Source organism: Quercus lobata, chromosome 9, assembly GCF_001633185.2.
Source record: "Quercus lobata isolate SW786 chromosome 9, ValleyOak3.0 Primary Assembly, whole genome shotgun sequence".
Lineage (NCBI taxonomy): Eukaryota > Viridiplantae > Streptophyta > Magnoliopsida > Fagales > Fagaceae > Quercus > Quercus lobata.
In genome coordinates this window covers 15925442-15946368 of record NC_044912.1, presented here as the reverse complement: position 1 = coordinate 15946368, position 20927 = coordinate 15925442, and the positions used below count along the sequence as shown (strand labels likewise).

Here is a 20927-nt window from a genome sequence, read left to right as displayed (position 1 = left end):
TTCGTTATATAAATTTATTGAAAACAGTTTTTACTTAAGATCTCGTATTTTCAGCGTTTAATAATTATAAAAAATATTATCTTTAATGTTCTTGAATATATAGAGCCAAAATTTGCTTTATTTAAGTTCTTTTTGTCAAGTGATATATCAAGGTTTTAATTTTAGTTTGTGCTTTATTTGTTTAGTTAATAAATAAATTTCAGCGAGTATCTTAATGAGCGAAATCAAATTGTTCACAAACTCGGTTAATTTTACATCTTGATACCCTATATCATTTAATAAATTTTAAAGCTGTTGACTTTAATTAAATCACCTTTAAATTCAACTTTAAAGTTTTTGACTTTGGTGAATTAACTCTTTAATTTAAAGGATAGACTTTTGTGAGTCAGCCCCTTAATAAATGAGTACATTTTTTTTTTTTTTTTAAGAGAGTGATACATTTCTCCATTCTTTCTTAAAAGAAATGTTAGCTGTCAGATTTCATATTGTATAATTCAAATTGAATTAGAAAATAGAAACGCATGCACGTTGGCGTAATCCTAAAAACAAAAACAAAAATAAGTGGGTATCTCTCAAGTCGGTCAAAATGGGCATTTGTCCCTTTCAACCAAAATAAGTAGCAAAATGCTCCTATTTTGAAACTCGATTTAAAAAAAATTAAGTTTCAATAAAAAAAACTCGATTTAATAAAAATCGAGTTACTTGCAAAATATTACATGGAACTCGAGTTCCATGTAATTTTTTTTGCCTATAACTCGATTTTCTAAAAATCGAGTTTTTAATTAAAACTCGATTTTTAGAAAATTGAGTTTAAAACAGGAACATATAGCTAAATGGTTTTAGAATATGGGTATTTTACTACTTGTTTTGGGTGAAATAAGCAAATGCCCATTTTAGCCCTCTCATCAACTCTCAAAACATATTGGTTTAATCAAACTTTCAACAACTTTAGGATATATTTAGCTATAGTGATGTTAAATGTTGCGGTGTTTGGTCAGCATATATTTATCTATAACGATGTTAAATATTACATGGTAGTTTAGTCAATTGATTTACTATTAATATTATTATTTTTGCCCCTAGAGCAGTGACCAATTCATGTTTTGCAGATGACGCTCCAAAAAATTGATAGCTTTTCACCGAATTTTGAATTGTGCATACGGATGGCAATATGATAGCACAAGATCAGATCAGAGGTGTGTTTTGTCCCTACTTAAGGGTAAAAAAAAATTAGCGTGTGACGAGAGCATGGCTGGTTAATGTCAAAGTATGTAGTTGAATATTTTTTTTTTTAATCCCTAATGAAGTGGCTTCGATATTAACGAGGTAGGAATGAAATAGAAAGGGGGAGGCCAGGGGGACAACCATGCATTATTCATGACAGTTATTAAGGTCCCATTTGGTAATGTTGTTCTAGTAACATTGTTAAAGTATTGTGAAAATACGTGTAGATGAAAAAATGTTGTGGAAATACGTGTTGTGTTGTTTAAACAACAAAAACTGCTATTTAAACAACACAACTAAATAGGCCCTAAGAGAGAAAAAAAAACCATGTGTTTTTAGTGATAATCAAGGTTGTCAAAATCGGGATCCTATGTAGGATCTTTTAACAGGTGAGATCATAGATCGTAGAATTGGATCGTAAATTATAAAATCCTACATATTTTCAAATTTAAATCAAAAAACACATTGATAATAACTTTGTATGTTGAATAATCATATAAATTATAAATTCATCCATAAAAATAAAAAAATAAAAAAAAAATCTTAGATTTGCATCATATGATGTAATTTGCATGCTATACATCGCCAAGTCTATACTAACGAAATAAATATATTTAAGTTTTGATCCAATGTATCTAAAAAGTTTAATAAATGTTTAATTAGCAACCAAATACCAAAATATTTATCAAAACATATGGAAAATATTTTCCAAGTTCTAAATTCCAAGTTTGAAATCCAAAATAATTTAGCAAATGGAAACTAACTAACTACAATATGAAATCCAAAAATAAGATGAATATTAAGGTAAAGTGAACATTTAATTATTCTCATTTTAAGGTTCTTATAACCACCATCCTAAATTGCTAATCATTATCACCAATTTCATCATCTATGTAGACATTATATATTTGTATACTAGAGCTGCAAAAGACATCAAGATATAATTTCACACTCAACTATTCAAGTTATACCACTCAGCAACAATTAAAGAACATGCTCAAAAAAATCAATCAATCAATCAATATACAAATACAAGCATAACTAATAAAATTATATATATATATATATATATATGTATATATATATTAGTAATATTAGAACACAAATTAGTATATTGATTAAACAAATTTAACAACATTATAACTTAAAAGGCAGCAAAACCAACATCAAATTCTTCATTTAGAAATGATAAAGCATTCCTTGATGTTGATTATAGGTGAACTAGAAACTAGAAAAGAGTTGCTTAGGTTAACGTAATTTAAAAAAATAAAAAAATAAATAAAAATTCATATCATCACAACATGAAAAAATAAAAACATTTAAAGATTCATCAAAACAAAAATTTATCCCATAAAAAAAAAAAAAAAAATTTATGTTTTTGGTAGGTTTGGAATGATCTCATATGATCCTATGATCCTACATGATCTTACGTATGATCCTACCATTTTTATGATCCTAATGCGATCCTAAAAGTTTTGGTAAGGTGGGATCGTAAAATCATGCGATCCTATGACCCAGATCGTGATTTTGACATTCATGGTGGTAATAATATAAAAGATTAAACATTCAAGGCAAGGTGGGACAAGCAAAACTTAGCATATCGTTGTTCTGTCAACCAATGAGGGAAAAAGCATGATGGGATTAGGTAGGATAGAAAAATTGCTACCAAAGCCTTGACAATGTTTGTTTGCATATCTTTTTTTATCCCCTTAAGAGCATCCACATTAGTGGATGTAAAACTTTGCAAAATACAAAAAGCCACCAATTTTATACATTTTGTCCCAAAAGACTTCCACATTAATCTTTCTAAAACTGTGTATATTTACACATGTGCTACATTAACTTACTGTAGATGTGTATCTTATTATATTATTTTATTAATTTCACGTTCGTACCTTTTTTTTTCTCTCTTCTTCATGCATAACAAACTTAGTGACTTCTCCTCTCCTCAGATACACACAAACACACCCACGCATAAACACATCCACATAAACAAATTAACACAAAGATACACAAACACACCCACACAGACAAACCAATAGAGATACAAATCGGTGCTAGTGTTGGTCACTTGTGGATCGATGGATCAGTGCTGGTGGTGCTAGATCAAAGTTCTTGGGTCGATGGAAATGGGTCTAGATGCTTGTGGATTGGTATTGGCAGCGGAGATCGGTGCTTGTGGGTCAACGGGAATGGGTTTTTATGCTGGCGACGAAGAACAATGCTTGTGGGTTGACTAGAATGATTCTCTACATGTGCATCTGTCATTGTGGGTTGGTGCTTGTGGTAGAGATGATGCTTGAGGCAGTTTAAGGGTCGAACACAAGTAGAGGAGATCTAACCAAGAAGGAGTGGAGATTAGACTGAGAGGGGGAGGAGATCTAAGTAACGGATTGTCTATGGAGATCTAACCGAGAGGGTGTGGATTAGAACGAGAGGGAGAGGTGATCTATGTTCAGAAAGGGATATAGAGAGTGAGTACAGAGATGAGTATAGAGAGAAAGCAACAAATCAGTGTTCAGAAAAATGGGTAGAGAGAGAGAGAGAGAGAGAGAGAGAGAGAGCGTATGTAAAGGGTAGTTGAGAGAAATAATTAAAAAAAAAGTGAGAAAATTGATTATTTAAATAAAATAGATTGTAGAATAGATGGATTGATGTTGATGATTTTGAGAAGTGGGTATCTAAAATAGAAAAAGTAAGTTTTTAGTGTAAAATAAACAGAAAATTTTAGCCAAATTGATGCGAATGCTCTAACATAGCAAGTTAGAGAGCAGAGAATTAAATACTACCATATCATAAGATTCTTGACATTTGACTGTATTTATATGTCACAAAACATTTGACTGTATGGTCTAAATTAAGGTTCAAAGTTTGAGGAAAGTGATAAGAGTAGTTAACATGCATGATTCATGCCTCTTTAGAGTCACAATATCAAGTTAGAGAGCAGAGAATTAAAGACTACCATATCATAAGATTCTTGACATTTGACTGTATATATATGTCACAAAATATTTGACTGTATGGTCTAAATTAAGGTTCAAAGTTTGAGGAAAGTGACAAGAGTAGTTAACATTCATGATTCATGCCTCTTTAGAGTCACAATATTATCTTCCAATTTTTTTTTTATAAACATAGTATTCCCATCATTTAATGCTGCTTGGTCCTTCTAGCTAGGCGGCCTTTGACTAAATTTAAAGGCAAAGGTGTGTAGCATTGCACTACACAACACTCTTTCCTTGAGAGCAATGTATTCAACCCCATTGCAAAGTTGCGTTTCCCATTATTTTTTGATCCATTGCACTTATTCAAAGTTGCAAAGTGCGTTTCTCATTGTCTCTTCTTTTTAAAGAAGAGATGAACTTATACATATAATTTAAGTCGAAGTTTCCATAATCCATAGTATATTTCCTCAAACCCTGGAAGTCTGGAACAGGTCCATATCCAGCGGAACCTTGTACGCTATAACTATAACAATTATAATTAAAAATTTCCCGTTTTGATTTAGACAGTTCGGTGATTAAATAACCTCAAGCCACTGGATTCCAAGCATGTTACAAAGATAAATTGAATGTCGTCCTTGAACAAAGAGTCATCAAAGAAAAAACAATGCGAAATAAACCTCGTAGCCCATGGACCTTTACCTCCATCACTCCATAAGGGGACATTACAGGGGATCTTTTTAAAGAAGAGATGAACTTATACATATAATTTAAGTCGAAGTTTCCATATTCCATAGTATATTTTCTCAAACCCTGGAAGTCTGGAACAGGTCCATATCCAGCGGAACCTTGTACGCTATAACTATAACAATTATAATTAAAAATTTTCCTTTTTGATTTAGACAGTTCGGTGATTAAATAACCTCAAGCCACTGGATTCCAAGCATGTTACAAAGATAAATTGAATGTCGTCCTTGAACAAAGAGTCATCAAAGAAAAAACAATGCGAAATAAACCTCGTAGCCCATGGACCTTTACCTCCATCACTCCATAAGGGGACATTACAGGGGATATTATTCTTCACATTTTTATTCGTAACATTGAACTATTGCATAGCTTTAAGGCCTTTAACTTCTATCCAACTCTATAAGCTAGGGTAGCCACAGGATTAGTTACATTGTCACAGAATGTTAAAAAGAAAAACCTAAAGGTACTATCGATTTTTCTATAAAAAGTTTATAAATTGACATAACAATAAATATCATTAGTACCACATTAACAAAATAAAAATATATCTAATTCATTAAGTCATCCTCTCATTTAAAGGGTAGTAAAGGAGGAAAGTCTACTTCTAGATTTCTAATACCCTTTTGCAAAAAATGAAATATGCTATAAGCAGAGTTCGAAACTCTAGATTGGAAACAGAATCCACTCTATTTCATTTGAAATGAAAAGAATCTATTTGAAACATAAGATTTAATTTCCGGCTAAAATGAGCATTTGCCCCTTTCACCAAAATTTTTCAGCAAGATACCCATATTCTGAAACTATCTAGTAAAATACCCCTATTTTAAACTCGATTTTTACCCTATTTTAAACTCGATTTTCTAAAAATCGAGTTTTAATGAAAAACTCGATTTTTATAAAATCGAGTTATGTGAAATCAAACTTTAAAAAATAAATAAATAAATAAATACATGGAACTCGAGTTCCATTGAAGGAACTCGAGTTCCATGTAAAATTTCTCACATTACTCGATTTTCATCAAATTGAGGTTTTCATTGAAACTCGATTTTCTAAAAATCGAGTTTCAAACTAGGGGCATTTTGTTAGATAATTTTAGAATATGAACATTTTGCTACATCTTTTAAGCAAAATTGGCAAATGTCCATTTGGGCCTTTAATTTCCTAAATCTAACAATGTATAAAATGACACACACTATTTAAAATTTTGAATGTCATAGCATTAGATACACATTTAGATTTATAAAATTTAATATAAACCATGAAATAATTTCATGATTTGAATGGAGGTCATCCTCAAAAGGCGGCGTCCTGAAAACCCATACCTAGTTCCATCCTTGCCCTTTCATGCTTGTGTAAGATTTGGCCAATATGTGAGTTCTGTCTTAGGCTCTTAGTAGCTTAAAAAGTTGCATCTTTATAATCTCACTAAATGTATTGGTAAGCACAATAAATATGATTTCGAAGTCCTATCAAGCCCTTTCTCAATGTAATGTAAAACACTTTTAGTTACAACTATGTTAATTGCCATGTCATGGACAAAATTGGTTTCTGCCCTTTTCGGCAAAATAAATAGCATTTTACCCCATTTTCCAAACTAATTAGGGAAATGTCCCTCTTTTGAAAATCGACTTTCTCAAAATCGAGTTAAGTCTTATAGTGATGTTTTTAAGGACCTATAGTTACGTTTTTAAGGACCTATAGTAGCGTTTTTTAACTCAAACTCCATGAATTCGAGTTATAGGTAAAAAAATTGCATGTAACTTGACTTCATGGAAATTGAGTTACAAAACGCCACTATAGGTCATTAAAACGTCACTATAGGCTCCTTAAAATGCCACTATAGGGCTCCAAGAATTTTTTTTTAACTCGATTTTGAGAAAATCGATTTTTAAAAAATGAGCATTTCCCTAATTAATCTAGGAAAGGGGGTAGAATGCTATTTATTTTGCCCAAAAAGTGTAGAGGCCAATTTTGTTCGCCATGTCATACAATTGTTTTGAAAACGCATATACTAACAAAATAAATAAGGGTCATGTTAACGGGTGCTCTTAGGTTAACAATTTATTTTAGGAAAGTTTTAACATCACTTTTATGATAAATAGAAAAAACTTTCAAAACATTAATTGTTTTTTTTTCATTAGCATTTCCCATAAAAAAAAATAAACCCCACTTGCTAAAACCATTGCAGCACAACTCCTATCCTATCCTACATATGGAATTGGCACAATGCATAAGTTTTATAAGTCAAAGAACACTTTTATAAGGTACAAACTATAAATATGAGGCCAAACAAATAAACAAGGACCACTTACCAGTGTTATTCTCCCAATTCCCGCGTCCCTCGTAAATTTATGCCTCTGCATGGTAATGTAGGCTTCAATAGGCGATATCAATTCTCAACAATTGGTAGCGTCGCATGGGGCTCAAATTCCAACCATGTCAGGAATTGCATTTCTCATGCAAAACATGACAAAACTTTACTTACAATTGGACCCAACATCTTGTCTCAAAATTAACTGCATCTCATTCATTCAATTTTCTATTAATTTATTCATCATCTTTGGCATAAAGCCATAAGTTCTCAATCAATTATACATAAGTTTTTTTTTTTTTTTTTTTTTTGGGTTTTAGATATTGGTAAATTCCATTTTGTTAGATGGGGATGGATAGGAATTGTATGGAAGTGTATGGAAATAAAAAGGAAATTGACTTAATTCGAGATAGTTATTTTTCATAAAGAAAGAAACAGATTAAGAGAGGGAAATGCACTAATATACTAAGTAATTGGTTTATTCTTCAATAATATCTAATGTTGAATTACAATCATGTATTTATAGGAGACTAGATCTAATGTCAATAGTCCACATGGCTCAAGATAATTGGCTAGTTAATTCAGTTAATTCAGCATGTACTCTATGAATTAAGTTATGTGTTACATGAACTACATGTGCTCAAATCCTAACTAACTCCTCATAATCTCAACCAACTAGCTAACTAACTAACTAAAGGAATTACAACAATAATTTCATATTCCTAACACATTTATTCAAAAATAATTGACAAATTCCATAATAATGTAATTTTAATTTTATCTATATTATGTCTGATTACAATTCCAAAATCCAACTCAAAGAAGACAGCTTTGATGATTTCGATTGCCTTTTGATCAATGCTCGATAAATCAAACAAGTGTTTTCGGCAACATTTCAATCATTGCTCGATTGATCAAAAAACTTTTCTCAATAAATCCACAATAACAGCTCAATCAATCAAAAATCATAAAAACAATTACTTGACATGTTCTAAGGAGTTGACTGTTGCCTTGGTTTTCATGTGCTACATGCAAGCATATAACATGGTTTATTATAGTATATGGCTTCATAAGAAGTTTAAAGAACTTTGATGTGCACATCAAACAAAGAAAGCCTAAACCTAGTTTTCACCAACTCGTGAGTTCAGAAGATCAATCTTAATCCAGTATTTCTGTTTAGTGATCAAGATGGCTAAAGCCACAGAGCCTATTCCCAATACCTTGTTGTGGAGTTGAAACCTTCAAGATGGTCCTTGAAGTTGCTCGGTTGGATTGATTGTGATCACTAACATGGTTTGTGAGAGGTGTTGATAGTACAAGAGTTTAGATTGGTTCTGATACTGCTAATCGTGAGATCATGTCAATAAGTTTATTTACCAAGTAGCGTTTACAGTCAATGGTTTTTCTCAGATTGTAAAAGTTCAATTCTATTAGCGAATATCTTTGCTAAGGTACAGGTATTACTGTAGTGGTTTTTTCTTTGGAGGGTCTCCACCAATTTTTCACTTCATTACCATGTCATTGTGTTCTTTATTTTACTGCTTTATCTGATGACAGTATGACACATGGAATTGTGCCACTTAACCTCTAATCTTGATCACATAATCTACCGCCTAATAAACCAAAGGGTCAAAACCAAGTCTTTTCAGTTTTGGCTCAAATAATAAGGAGATATAAAGTGAAATTATAGTAAGTTTTCGTGCATATAAAAAATGCTTATTACCACAAAAAAAAAAAAACCAAAATAAAGGTAAAAAAGTTTATAATTTTAACTCATCTATATTATCATTAAGGTTCTTTTAATTCAATGACATTGTCCGAATCTACAAATAAGGTGAACTATGATTCAAATCTCCTTTCTTGTCAAAAATCTTCGACACACCCACCTGTCACCATTATCTTGGCTACCAAACTTAGTTTTTATAAAAAATGAAGTAGTCAATTCGACTACATAGATTATCAAGAATATTTGGCTGACACAATGACACACAATATATAGGTATGGGACTGATTTAACTTTCGTAAATCTTTATTTTATGAAGCAAAGCAACCAAAGATGTGATTCCATTTACAGCCAAAGATGAAAAGATACCCTAGATTTTCATCTAGAGTATCCGATAACATTTACATTTATTTATATCTAGGGTTATAAATCCGTAATAGATATTTAGAGGACCCACATTTTGCCTTTGAAGATAATGGATTATCAAGCTTGTCACTTTTCCGTCTTACTTTGAAAAAGGATTTCAACGTCACACGGCTTTCCTAGTGAAAGTCACTTTCCATCTTTTATTTCACATTGTTACGATTATCAGCCATTCTACTTCTATATATGAAACAGGCTTTTTGTCCTCGTTTTTCCTTTGATAACATGGCATATGAGTCACGGGTTGATTGATATTAGTCAATTATCGATTGGACTTTAATATATATTATATCATTAACGTTTAAAATCATCTTCATCTATATATGATTTTTTTATGAAATAAGTTGATTGGACTTTAATATATATAATATATATATCATTAACGTTTTAAAAGTATTTATATGTTGAGGTTAATTAAAATGATTGTCCTTCTCAAAAAAAAAAATTTAATAATAATAATTATTGATGGTGCTACAAAATTTAATCTACTAGTTTTAAAACTTGTTAGTCCAAATAATGCTAGAGGCATCTAAGTTTAACTACACACTCAAATTCATAACATGCTTAAATATCACCTTATGATTTGTGCACTAATTTTTTTGTCTCTAGCAAGTACCCATGGTGGTTGTTAGGAATTTTACCTAATTCCTAAAGTCTATGAGATGCAAAAGATAGAGGAAAAAAAATGTGCAAAAGAAATAGTCACACAACACAAAATTTATGTAATTTGACAATATACTTACGTTTACAAAGTTGTAGTTATTTTACTATTTCAAAGAAAAAATACAGAGGCCACGATTACAATACATCAATAAGCAAATCCTAATCTGAAGTAACAAATAAAAACGCCAAACAACGAGATCAAAATAGGCAAAAACATGACCAAATAAATACCCAAAACAACTAAGTTTTTTTTTTTTTTTTTTTTTAAATCTTACTTAAAACACTAACACTTTTAAGTCGAATTGGATCACAAATCGTATCAAAACACAAAACCATCCAAACGGTGGTGGTTCTGTGTGTAAGTGCTGATAAGCCTAATATTCAATCACAAGTTGAAAGTCAAGCATTTTGTGAAATTGGATGTAAATTTTGGTGTGTCGGTAGCCAGACTGAAATTTTTTTAATTCCAAAAATATCCAAATGCGAGATCAAGGAATATGCTGACAGTCTAGTTGGCATCCTTGACGACAAGTTTGACCGTACACACTCTAAATATCTATATCCTAACTCCAAAGTGGAAGTAACACACACCTCATGATCTCCTCTATTGAAGCTATAAGTGAGAATGGGTCAGTGTCAAAGAGTTGGCCACTGACAAGTGGACCGAAGACCAAAGAGGCTAAGATTATTGGTAGCCCCCTCTCAAGGAGACAAGACGGCGCACGTAACAAGACCTATTGGGTTGGGAGAGACCAAACCATGGTTGGTTTGGAAATTACGTAGCCTTCACCCCCCTTACGTATACATGAAAGAGTAGTACGTACGTGGTTTTTTGAAGAATTTCAGTGGCAGCAATAGCCGTGTCAAACTTTGATCTCTTGGTGAACATCAAAAGCCAAAAGCAAAGCCCTCTCACTAGTGTATGTGTGCGTTTGGGAAGCGCGTTCTGCGCTTCCCACAACCCCACGTCTACGTCTGCATTTGTTTGTTTGTTTTTTTTTTTTTTTTTGAAGCCGTGATTGTTGACTTTTTTTCTGAACAGCACACACTAGTGGATCTGGTGCATTATTTACGAGATCCACAAACTTCATTTTACAGCAATTTTTTCACTAAAAATAGATCTCACAGTATTATTCACATATTTAAAAATTATTTAACTACAGTATTTTCAATTTTCAGTTTTCAACTATATCCAAATGTACCTATATCCATCCCTATCTTGAACTTTCAGCTCCCTTAGTGTCAGTTTCTTGATGATGCTTATCATAATCATCGAACCTAGACACATGTATATTTTTGCCTACGTAGACTAAATTTTAACTTTGATTCTTTTTTCTTTCCACGAAGAGATTCTTTTCCTCCCCGCCAAACATGACAAAGAGATAAATTCTTCTACTTTAAAGCCAATCCATGGAACTAATTAGTTGTTGGGAGAAAGTGAAGAAACCCATTATATTTATAGGTCGGTTAAAAGTTTTTTCTCTATATTTTTTTAAGATATAACTTTCCCCAAAATTCCAAATTTTTTCAAAAAAGTTGAAAGATAGACTACATAAAACGGCAAAAAGCAATGCTAGGTGTAATATAAAAGTAATTTACAACTGATAGATTTTCTGGTGGTATGATGGATTTGATGGTATCAACTCAAACTTTCGGTATATATTTGGTGGTTTATAGTACTTACATTTTTTTTTTTCTATACCTATATGATGGGACAATTTAACTTTACATGCTTTATTTGTGAGGAAAGGAAAAACATGCCACTCTTTTTAAAAATTCTAAAATGAGATACCAAATCAATTGCTAAAAATGCATGCTGGAGCACCTTACTTTCACGACAATCCAGCCTACCCACTGAGTGAGAACCCCCAAATTCTACCTCCCCCATTACTTGCTTATTTTAACCTAATTTGACCATTTAAACTTGGGAGATCTAGCTAGGAATGGTTCCATTCTTATGCGACAATTAAAGTGGAAGTATTAGGTTTTAAGTTGCTTTGCATGTCTATCTCTTATCTCAAAAAAAAAAAAAAAAAAAAAGTTGCTTTGCGTGCAGTTTCCTATTTTAAAATTTTATTCAGGACAATTTTGATTCTGATTATGGTTTGGTACACGAAATTAAGTCCAATAAATTATTTGAATTTTTTTTAATGTTTCACTCAAACATTACACATAATTTTTTTTTTTTAAGATATTCAATAAATTAATTTAGCTAAATTTGATTTTTACATTAGAAAAAAATTTGAAACGAAAATAATCTTCTTTTCTAACAATAAAAATATCTTAAATCGTGTATAAGATATATTGTGTGTCATTATCATTTTTGAAGAGAATACATTAATTTTTGCTTATTTGTTTAAAAGACATAATGCAAATGACACCAACAGAAAAGGCCATAATCGAGCCACACAAGCTACCTCTATCAGACAATGGCATGGTCGATGGTGGTTGACAATTGGATTTAAAAAAAAAAAATCAACTCAGCCAATGGAGGGCTTTTGAATCTTATTTTCTAACAATAAAAATATCTTAAATCTTGTATGAGATATATTATGTGCCATTATTATTTTTGAAGAGAAAATACATTTTTGCTTATTTGTTTAAAAGACACTAGCCTCATCACATGCGCTCTGCACATGCGATGAGGCATTTTTTATTTATTTTGAGTTTAATGTAATTTTTCAATTTGAATTTACCTATTGTTGGTAAGATTACACAAAAAGGAAAATTTAGGATTTGAAATAGAGTAAACTACTAGTTTAGTGTGTGCTAGTTTTTAGGAAAATCTATATTAAATGTGCATGAAATATATTTAAATAGAGAGTGTAATTTTTAGGAAAAAAAGTTTCTCTAGCAGTTTTTTTTTTTTTTTGAATTTTGTTGAATTACAATTTAAATTCTACTTTTTATTTTTAAATATATAACATACTATATATATATATATATATATATATATATAAATCAAATCTTATGAAACGACATCGTTTAAGGGAAACTTTGAAAATAAAAATGCTACCATTTTGATTCTTTTTATCACACTTAAACCATTTATTGAAACGATGTCCTCTAGAGAGGAAAAAACAAACACAATTAGAACATTATTGCTTTCATTATACCTAAATACATAATTATTCACTTTTCTCCTCACTTCTCACTTTTCACCCCTTAACCTCTCCTCTCAGGCACTAAGCATAGCCCAACGATTTTAGATCCCTCCTCTCTCTGGTATTGGCCATATACGGTTCACCCCATATCAACAACCGCCCATTGCACTAATGAAAACCATTGTCAAAAGCTTGGCATTCCGGCTTACACGGTAAAATTTGGGGATTTCGATATTGTTGGCTTGGAGCAGAAATCCCCCAAACTCCTCCTAAGTGACTAATTAATGACTCCCACCACACCCCCCCCCCCCCCAACCACCACCACCACCACCACCACCACCACTGCCACCACCCACAAAAACATGGTCAAAACCAAATTTGCCTTTAGTTTTCAGTTTTTGATCTATTTTTCTCAGTTTTAACCGGTTTTTTTTATCAATTTTAGGCATTTTTTTAGACCGGACTGATTCTCGGTTTCTGATTCTACTGGCCAATCTGGTCTGGTTTTTAAAACCTTGCCCCTAAACACAATACATTTTTAATGTGCATATATAAAACTAGTCGGAAACCCGTGCAACGCACGGGAACTTACCTATTTATAATAGACTAAAATAATTTTATAAAATTTTAAATTGATTATGAAACTATACTATTGCGTGAATTGCTCCTATCTTTTTGAGTTACAATTTGATGAATAAGCCAAATTTAGATATTGAAAAAAAAATAACTAAAAAGTTCTGATGTTAAAACGATCGAAAGGGGAAAAAAAATTCAGAAAATTTACTGGCACTGCCTAGAAATTATTGAAACAAAACAAAATATATATGACTACCAAATAGAGAAATATAAGAGAAAGATAGGTTACCTTCAAGAGAATAATCCATAATTATAACAGTTGAAATTTGCTAAACTGTTTCAAATATTGCAAAAAATTGAACCCAAAAATTTAGATGGTCAAACTTTCAAAAGACAATAAAATTAAAAATCAAAACATTCAGAACCTACAAATTATAAATAAATAAATAAAATAAAAATAAAAGTCATTATTGCGAGACAATTTCAATAAGGATGGAAAGCTTTTCTAAGTTTTTTTTATCCAAATCTCCCTAATTGATGAAAAATTTGGTTCAAACATTGTCGAACACTTTGAAGGTGCAAATAATATAGGCTTCCAACATAATATTTAATTAATAAACAAAGAAACATAACACCATAAGAGAAAACATAAGATAACATATAGTGCGTATACCTTACTCCACAGCTGTGAGAAAATATCCACACAAAATGAATTGAAAACTTGTACATACGTCTCCGTAAGGTAAAGCTTAAGGGTATATAATCTAAAATAATATAGAATATAGCATCTTTGAACCACACAAAAAGTTAGCAAACTTACTACAATACTTGTAGTTATACTATATATTGTAAAGTACTACTACATACAAAACAAAAGCAAAAAAAACTAATTCACAAAAAAGAGAAAAAGCAATAGCAAGCGTACCAAAAAAATTGAAGTTTAGGATTTTCTCTCTTAGTGGAGACGGCCAGAGGAGATTGTTTTAGGGTTTTTAAAGATTTTGTCTTATATATATATATATATATATATATATATATATATATATAAGAGACTCCTATTAGGACTCTGTCACTATTTAGTTTTAAAAATTAAAATTTTTTTAAATTAAAATGATGATGTGAAAAATTGTGAGAGTTTCAAAGGTTTCGGTTTTATATATATATATATATATATATAGATTATAAATTTTCGTCAATAAAAAAGTAACAAAGATAAAGTTTGAAACTATAGAAAACTAAACACTTATCAAGTATAAAATAAAATAAAGATAAAAAGAGAAAGAGAAAGATAAAACTCTAAAAAAAGAAGAAGAAAACACTGAGTCACTGGGCATTATTCGCCGTCCATACTCCATATATACATCAAACGTGGACCTTCCCTTTTTTAGTCTGACAAAATCCAATTAATTCTCAATAAATAAATTAAAAAAAATGAAAAGGTAAATAAACATGGAAAATATGTGGAGAAAGTAGAAGTTATTCTTCCTTTAATGCATAATAATATAATAATTTATATGATAATACCTCATGTCCTTATCATTTAAAAAGAAAGTATAGTGTTTATCCCTTACAAAAATGAATTATTGGTCACTAACAACTGCCACTTCATTTCAGATGCTACTGAAATTAAAAATTGTTTTGTTTAATATTTATTATTTATTTTAAAAGGATATGGAAAAATAAATATCAATAAAATAGTACAATAAGAATGATTAAGGCCATGAGGGTTTAAAAAAAAAAGTCGGTCTGAATTAAAGTTTTTGATTCTCAACTCTGTAGCTGTACCATGTTCTTAGTAGGTAGACATTAATGCCATCAATTTTGACATGCAGAATTCTAGAAAACAAAGAAAACAATATTAATACAAAAAGTTTTAATAATTTAAATTTGCTGGCCAAAGCCAGATCCTAGCCTAGCTAGCTCATCACCTCATTCAAAGTCACATGAATAATGAACCTATGAGAATTTTATTTCGTTTTTCTTTTTGTTTTTAAGGGAAGTAAAAGCGATTTGGAATAGGCGTAAATGCACTTTTAGTCCCTATATTTTGGGTCAATTTGTATTTTGGTCCCTAAATTGATTTTGTTCCTATTGTCGTCCCTATTTTTTAAAAATAGTTTCTATTTTAGTTTCTGTCGTCATCTAAGTAACGGTATCCTATTACGTGGCAGACGGAGTACCCTGGTTGCTGACATGGTGCTGACGTAGCACTGACATGACATTAAAATATTATTAAAAAAATTATTTGGCAGTTTTCAATGCCACCTTAGCATTTTAATTTTTTACTTTCATATTATTATTATTATTTTTGGCCTTAAATCTAATATATATATATATATATATATATTTATATATTTCTTTTTACTTTCATTATTTTTTTCTGTAAGAACATAACATCCAGTTCCTCATGTTCTTCCCAAATTCAAGAAATAAACCCAGCAACCAATCCAATCTCTAGCAAACCCAAATCCAAATCCAAATCCAGCAACCAAATCTAATCTCCACCAAATCCAGAAAAACAAGAAATAAAACCCAGAATCAAGAGCAAACCCAGAACAGTGTAGGTGAACTCAGAACTATTCTTCATGTTCTACAGAAAAGAAGATGAACTTGCCCAGAAAATTAAAATAATCAATATTTTCTTTTCTTTTATTGATTTTCTTAGCAAATAATCAAACCCATGAACCTAGAAAAATCATCAACAACCCAAAACCAGAAAAATCAAACTTCACGTTCTCACAATCAAACCCACTGATCAGTCAACAAACCCATGCCCATAAAGTCATCAAACTCACTACCACCATCATTGATCAAAAAAGAGAGAGGGAGAGGGATTCGAGTTTAGAGAGAGAAAAAAAGTCGGAGATTGACAAAGAAAGAAGCAAAAGAACGATACAAACACTAATAACGCCTTAAAATGTATTCTTATTGTATATTTATATGGGCGTTATCTCCTTATTATTATACTTAATTTGTATAATTAAGCCAGGATTTGCATTAGTCCCTATTATTTATCTTTACATAATTTCTTGAATAAAATGCTATTCATTGTGTGCAATTTTCTACTTTCAGGAAATTATGTGAGAAAGATGAGTTTACAGAAATTTGTGAGAGAATGGAGGCTAAACTAGAATTAAAGTGGAGCTAAAGGACCATGCTTAAATGTCTAAGGAGGTGCAGCTGGAGTGCTTGGATCATTTACCATGATAGGAAGCTTCAAATAAGGAAAGAAATCAAAGAAGCAGAATTTGAAAAGGAAAAATCTGATTTGAGCACTGATCAGTATTTTGGGCGTATCTCTTTTCTCAAAAATCCAATTGACACAAGGCTAGATGGATTGGAACCATGATTGAAATATCTACAACTTTCCAGTTTTGAGTTTTTCGAAATTCTCAATTTTTGATGGCCAAAATTAACTCGCAAGTTACTGCTGTAAACCTGGACGGAAATTAAAATAGTAAATGTTTTATTTTCTTTAGACACTTAGACATTAGGGTTTGGAAGGGAGGCTGTGGAGAACGAATTTTGGAGAGAAAACCTTGTATTTTTCTTTCTCTAATGGCAGCCTAAACTCTTTGCTAGGGTTAGGGGTTATGTTTCTTCTATACGGTATGAATATTCAATGTGATTCTTTCTAATATTTTATCAATAACATATTTGATTGTTCAATTAGATTTCTTTTGATCTATTAGTTCTTCCATGCTTTTAATAAGTTCAATCATGTTTTTCTTATTGTTTAGATGAATTTCTAATAGTTTCAAATAGAAATCAGGTTTTAAAGTGAATGAGTTTTTCTGAAAACTTTTCCAACCGCATTATTAATCAAGGTTATCATGCGTTCTTGAATTATCTCAATTCAACCGAATTATAAGTTTTTAATTGTATAAGAACAATCAATTATGAAATAGATATTTTCTTAGATCACAATGAATTTCATATTGATATAGGGAAACACCCCGATGCCCTAGTATTTACATTATTGATTAAAATCAGTTATTATTATTATTCTTGTTAACAATCACCAAGCAAAAGTATTTTTCTTCTTCACCCAAATTACTGTTTAATTATATTTTTTTTGAATCTATCCTACTCCTTGTGGTTCAATCTCGATACTCCGAGAATTATATTGCTACGATCTCCTGCACTTGGGAGTGAGCAAGCAATTTTGGCGTCGTTGCTGGGGAGCTGCTACGTGTTCAGAGGCAATTTTTGGGAGCAAAGCACAACCAATGGAAATTCTTCTATTGGTAACTTCATTCCATTTTTTTCCCCTTATTTTTTATTTTTTTATTTTTCTGTTTGTTTTTAATTTAGTTTATTTGATTGGCATTCATTGTTGCATGAGCATTTGGGTTAGAAACAAGAGAGGCAGATTAGAAAATTTTGAAACTTACTTTGGTAATCTTTTTGACACACCTTTGCCTTCACCTTCTTCATCAATCATGGGTGATGAAACACGTAATAATCATGAGGAGAATAGAAGAACTATGTATGAATTGTTGCATCCCAGACAAAATTCTGTTCCTTCATGCATCATGTTTCCACCTAATGCACCACATGTAGAACCGAAACAAGGTTTATTAGCAATACTTCCTGACTTTAGGGGACAAGAAAATGAAAATCCTTATGTCCATGTTAGAGCTTTTGAGGAGGTAATTAGTAGTTTCTATGCACAAAATGTTATTGAGACTGCTAAGTTACGTTTCTTTCCTTTTTCTCTTAAGGATAAGGCAAGAAGTTGGCTTTACACCTTGAAACCTAGGTCTATAGGTAGTTGGGGGGAGATGGCCAAAGAGTTTTTTAAGAAACACTTTCCTCCCCACAAAGTCCAACAAGTAAAAAGAAGGATAGCTAGTTTTGTCCAAGGAGAAAATGAGACCTTATACCAAGCTTGGGAAAGGTACAAAGATCTTTTCAATTTCTGGCCAACTCATGGTTATGAAGATTGGAGATTAGTTAGCTATTTTTATGAAGGACTTACACCTAGGGACTGACAATTTGTTCAACTCTCATGCGAAGGGGACTTTTTACAAAAGGAACCCGAAGATGCAATGGATTATCTTGATGAGATAGCTGAAAACTCTAACGCATGGACTGGACCTAGCCCTATGGACTCCACTGATAGGACTAGAACTAACACTACCATTTCTGGTGGAAGTGTTTTCAAGTTGAGGGAAGATGATAACATGAGTGCAAAAATCACATGTTAACTAAAGAAATTGAGGCACTCAAAATGAAAGGAAGTAAGAATGTTAGTGCTGTCTTTAGAGAGGACCCAATGGAGGAGTGTAAAATCTGTCATGAGATAAACCATGCTACAAATGAATGTGCATCACTTTCGTCATTCTTGAATGTGCCAAAAGAACAAGTACATGCATTTAATTCATACTAGCCAAATAATTCTTCATATTCTGACAATTATAACCCAAATATGCGAAACCATCCGTATTTGAGTTATAAGAGTGACAATGTGTTGAATCCTCCTACTCCAAGGAATTTTAATTCACCACATGCATCATCATCATCATCATCTAGACCTTCCTTGGAGGATGAACTTAGTACTTTCATTCAAAGGCAAAGTGAGCAAAATCAAAAATTTGAATCCATGATCACTAGGCTAGATGAAGAGGTAAGAGAGACCAAGAGTCATATAACTAGGCTTACAAATTCATTGAGTGGGATAGAGAGAGGGAAGCTCCCTTCCCAAACTCAACCCATTCCCATCAATCAAAATCTAAAAATTGGCTTTAAGGATAAACATGAGGAAGTAAAAGCTGTGACCATTTTGAGGAGTGGTAAAGAGATTGATAAAAGTTCTCCTTTAGTAACTAAGAAATCTAAGTAGACCAAAATTGAAAAAGAGAAGGATAAAATTGAGTCACTTGGGCTTGATGACATTGAACAATGCCCAATCCCACCACCATTTCCGGAAGCCTTAAAATTACCAAGGAAATTGGACACCGCATCTGAGATACTAGAGCATTTGCATCAAGTCAAGATAAATTTGCCATTATTGCATGTTATCAAGCAAGTGCCTGCATATGCCAAGGTAATTAAGGACCTATGCACCATCAAGAGAAAGCATCATGTGAAGAAGACCGCATTCCTAACAGAGCAGGTAAGTGCAGTTATCCAACATGAGACCCCACCAAAGTATAAGGATCCAGGTTGTCCTACGATCTCTTGTAATATTGGAGATTACATCATGGAGCATGCATTGCTAGATCTTGGGGCAAGTGTTAATTTGATCCCTTTTAGTGTATATCAAAAACTTGGACTTGGTGAGTTGAAACCTACTTCAATAACTTTACAGTTGGCTGATCGCTCTGTGAGGGAACCGAGAGGGATTGTTAAGGATGTGTTAGTGAAAACTGAACAATTTTATTATCCTGTTGATTTTATTGTTCTTGATTACCAACCTGTTTTACATCCTAGTGTTCATACCCCTATTATTTTAAGTAGACCTTTTTTTGCCACAGCTAATGCTTTAATTAATTGCAGGAATGGGAGAATGCAACTCACTTTTGGTTCCATGACTTTGGAGGTAAACATATTTCATGTGGCTAAACAACCACATAAGGATGATGACTGTGCTTATATAAACCTCATTGGGGCAGTGGTTCAAGAAAAGTTTAACAAGAATTGTTTTTCTGATCCTCTTGAAATTCTTCTTAATAATTCTATTGGTTCTTATGATTTAGAATGTGATATTCATGTATCTGAAAATTTTTCTTTGTTGGATTCCTCACAGGTTTTGGAAGAACAATAGATGATGGCAATTAATAAAGGGTGGAAGCCTTGCTTTGAAGAGCTACTAGAAAATGAAAAAAAGCTCGTGCATTCAAGTGAAGAGGCACCACAACTAGAGCTTAAGCTGCTGCCCGATGGTCTTAAATATGCATATTTAGGCCCAGGTAAGTTAAAACCTAGATGAGATGGCCCTTTCATTGTAAGGGAAGTGTTTAACCATGGAGTTGTAGTAGTTAAGGACCCTAGAGATGGTAGGATTTTGAAAATAAATGGACAAAGGTTAAAACCATTCTTAGGGGGAGTTATACCAGAGGAGGAGACTATGTCACTAAAGATCCCTTCCTATTGGGATGCTACGTGAACTCTAAAAGAACCTTATGAAGTTGTACCATATTTGTTTTAATTTTCTTTTTGCCTTTCATTTTTTTTTTAATTTATTTATTTATTTTTTGTTGTGAGCTAACATT

The 20927-nt window shown here is 31.8% G+C and overlaps 1 protein-coding gene across 1 annotated transcript in view; it reads left to right on the top strand.

Moving 5' to 3' along the window:
- The window catches only part of LOC115961296, a 39148-nt gene extending 18669 nt beyond the window's left edge, over positions 1-20479 (top strand). The window contains exons 2-4 of the mRNA XM_031080297.1: positions 18068-18362; positions 19103-19339; positions 19556-20479. Of these exons, the coding sequence (XP_030936157.1) occupies positions 18068-18362; positions 19103-19339; positions 19556-20479 (1456 nt within the window). The remainder of the gene's footprint in view (positions 1-18067; positions 18363-19102; positions 19340-19555) is intronic.
- Positions 20480-20927: the final 448 nt, after the last annotated feature.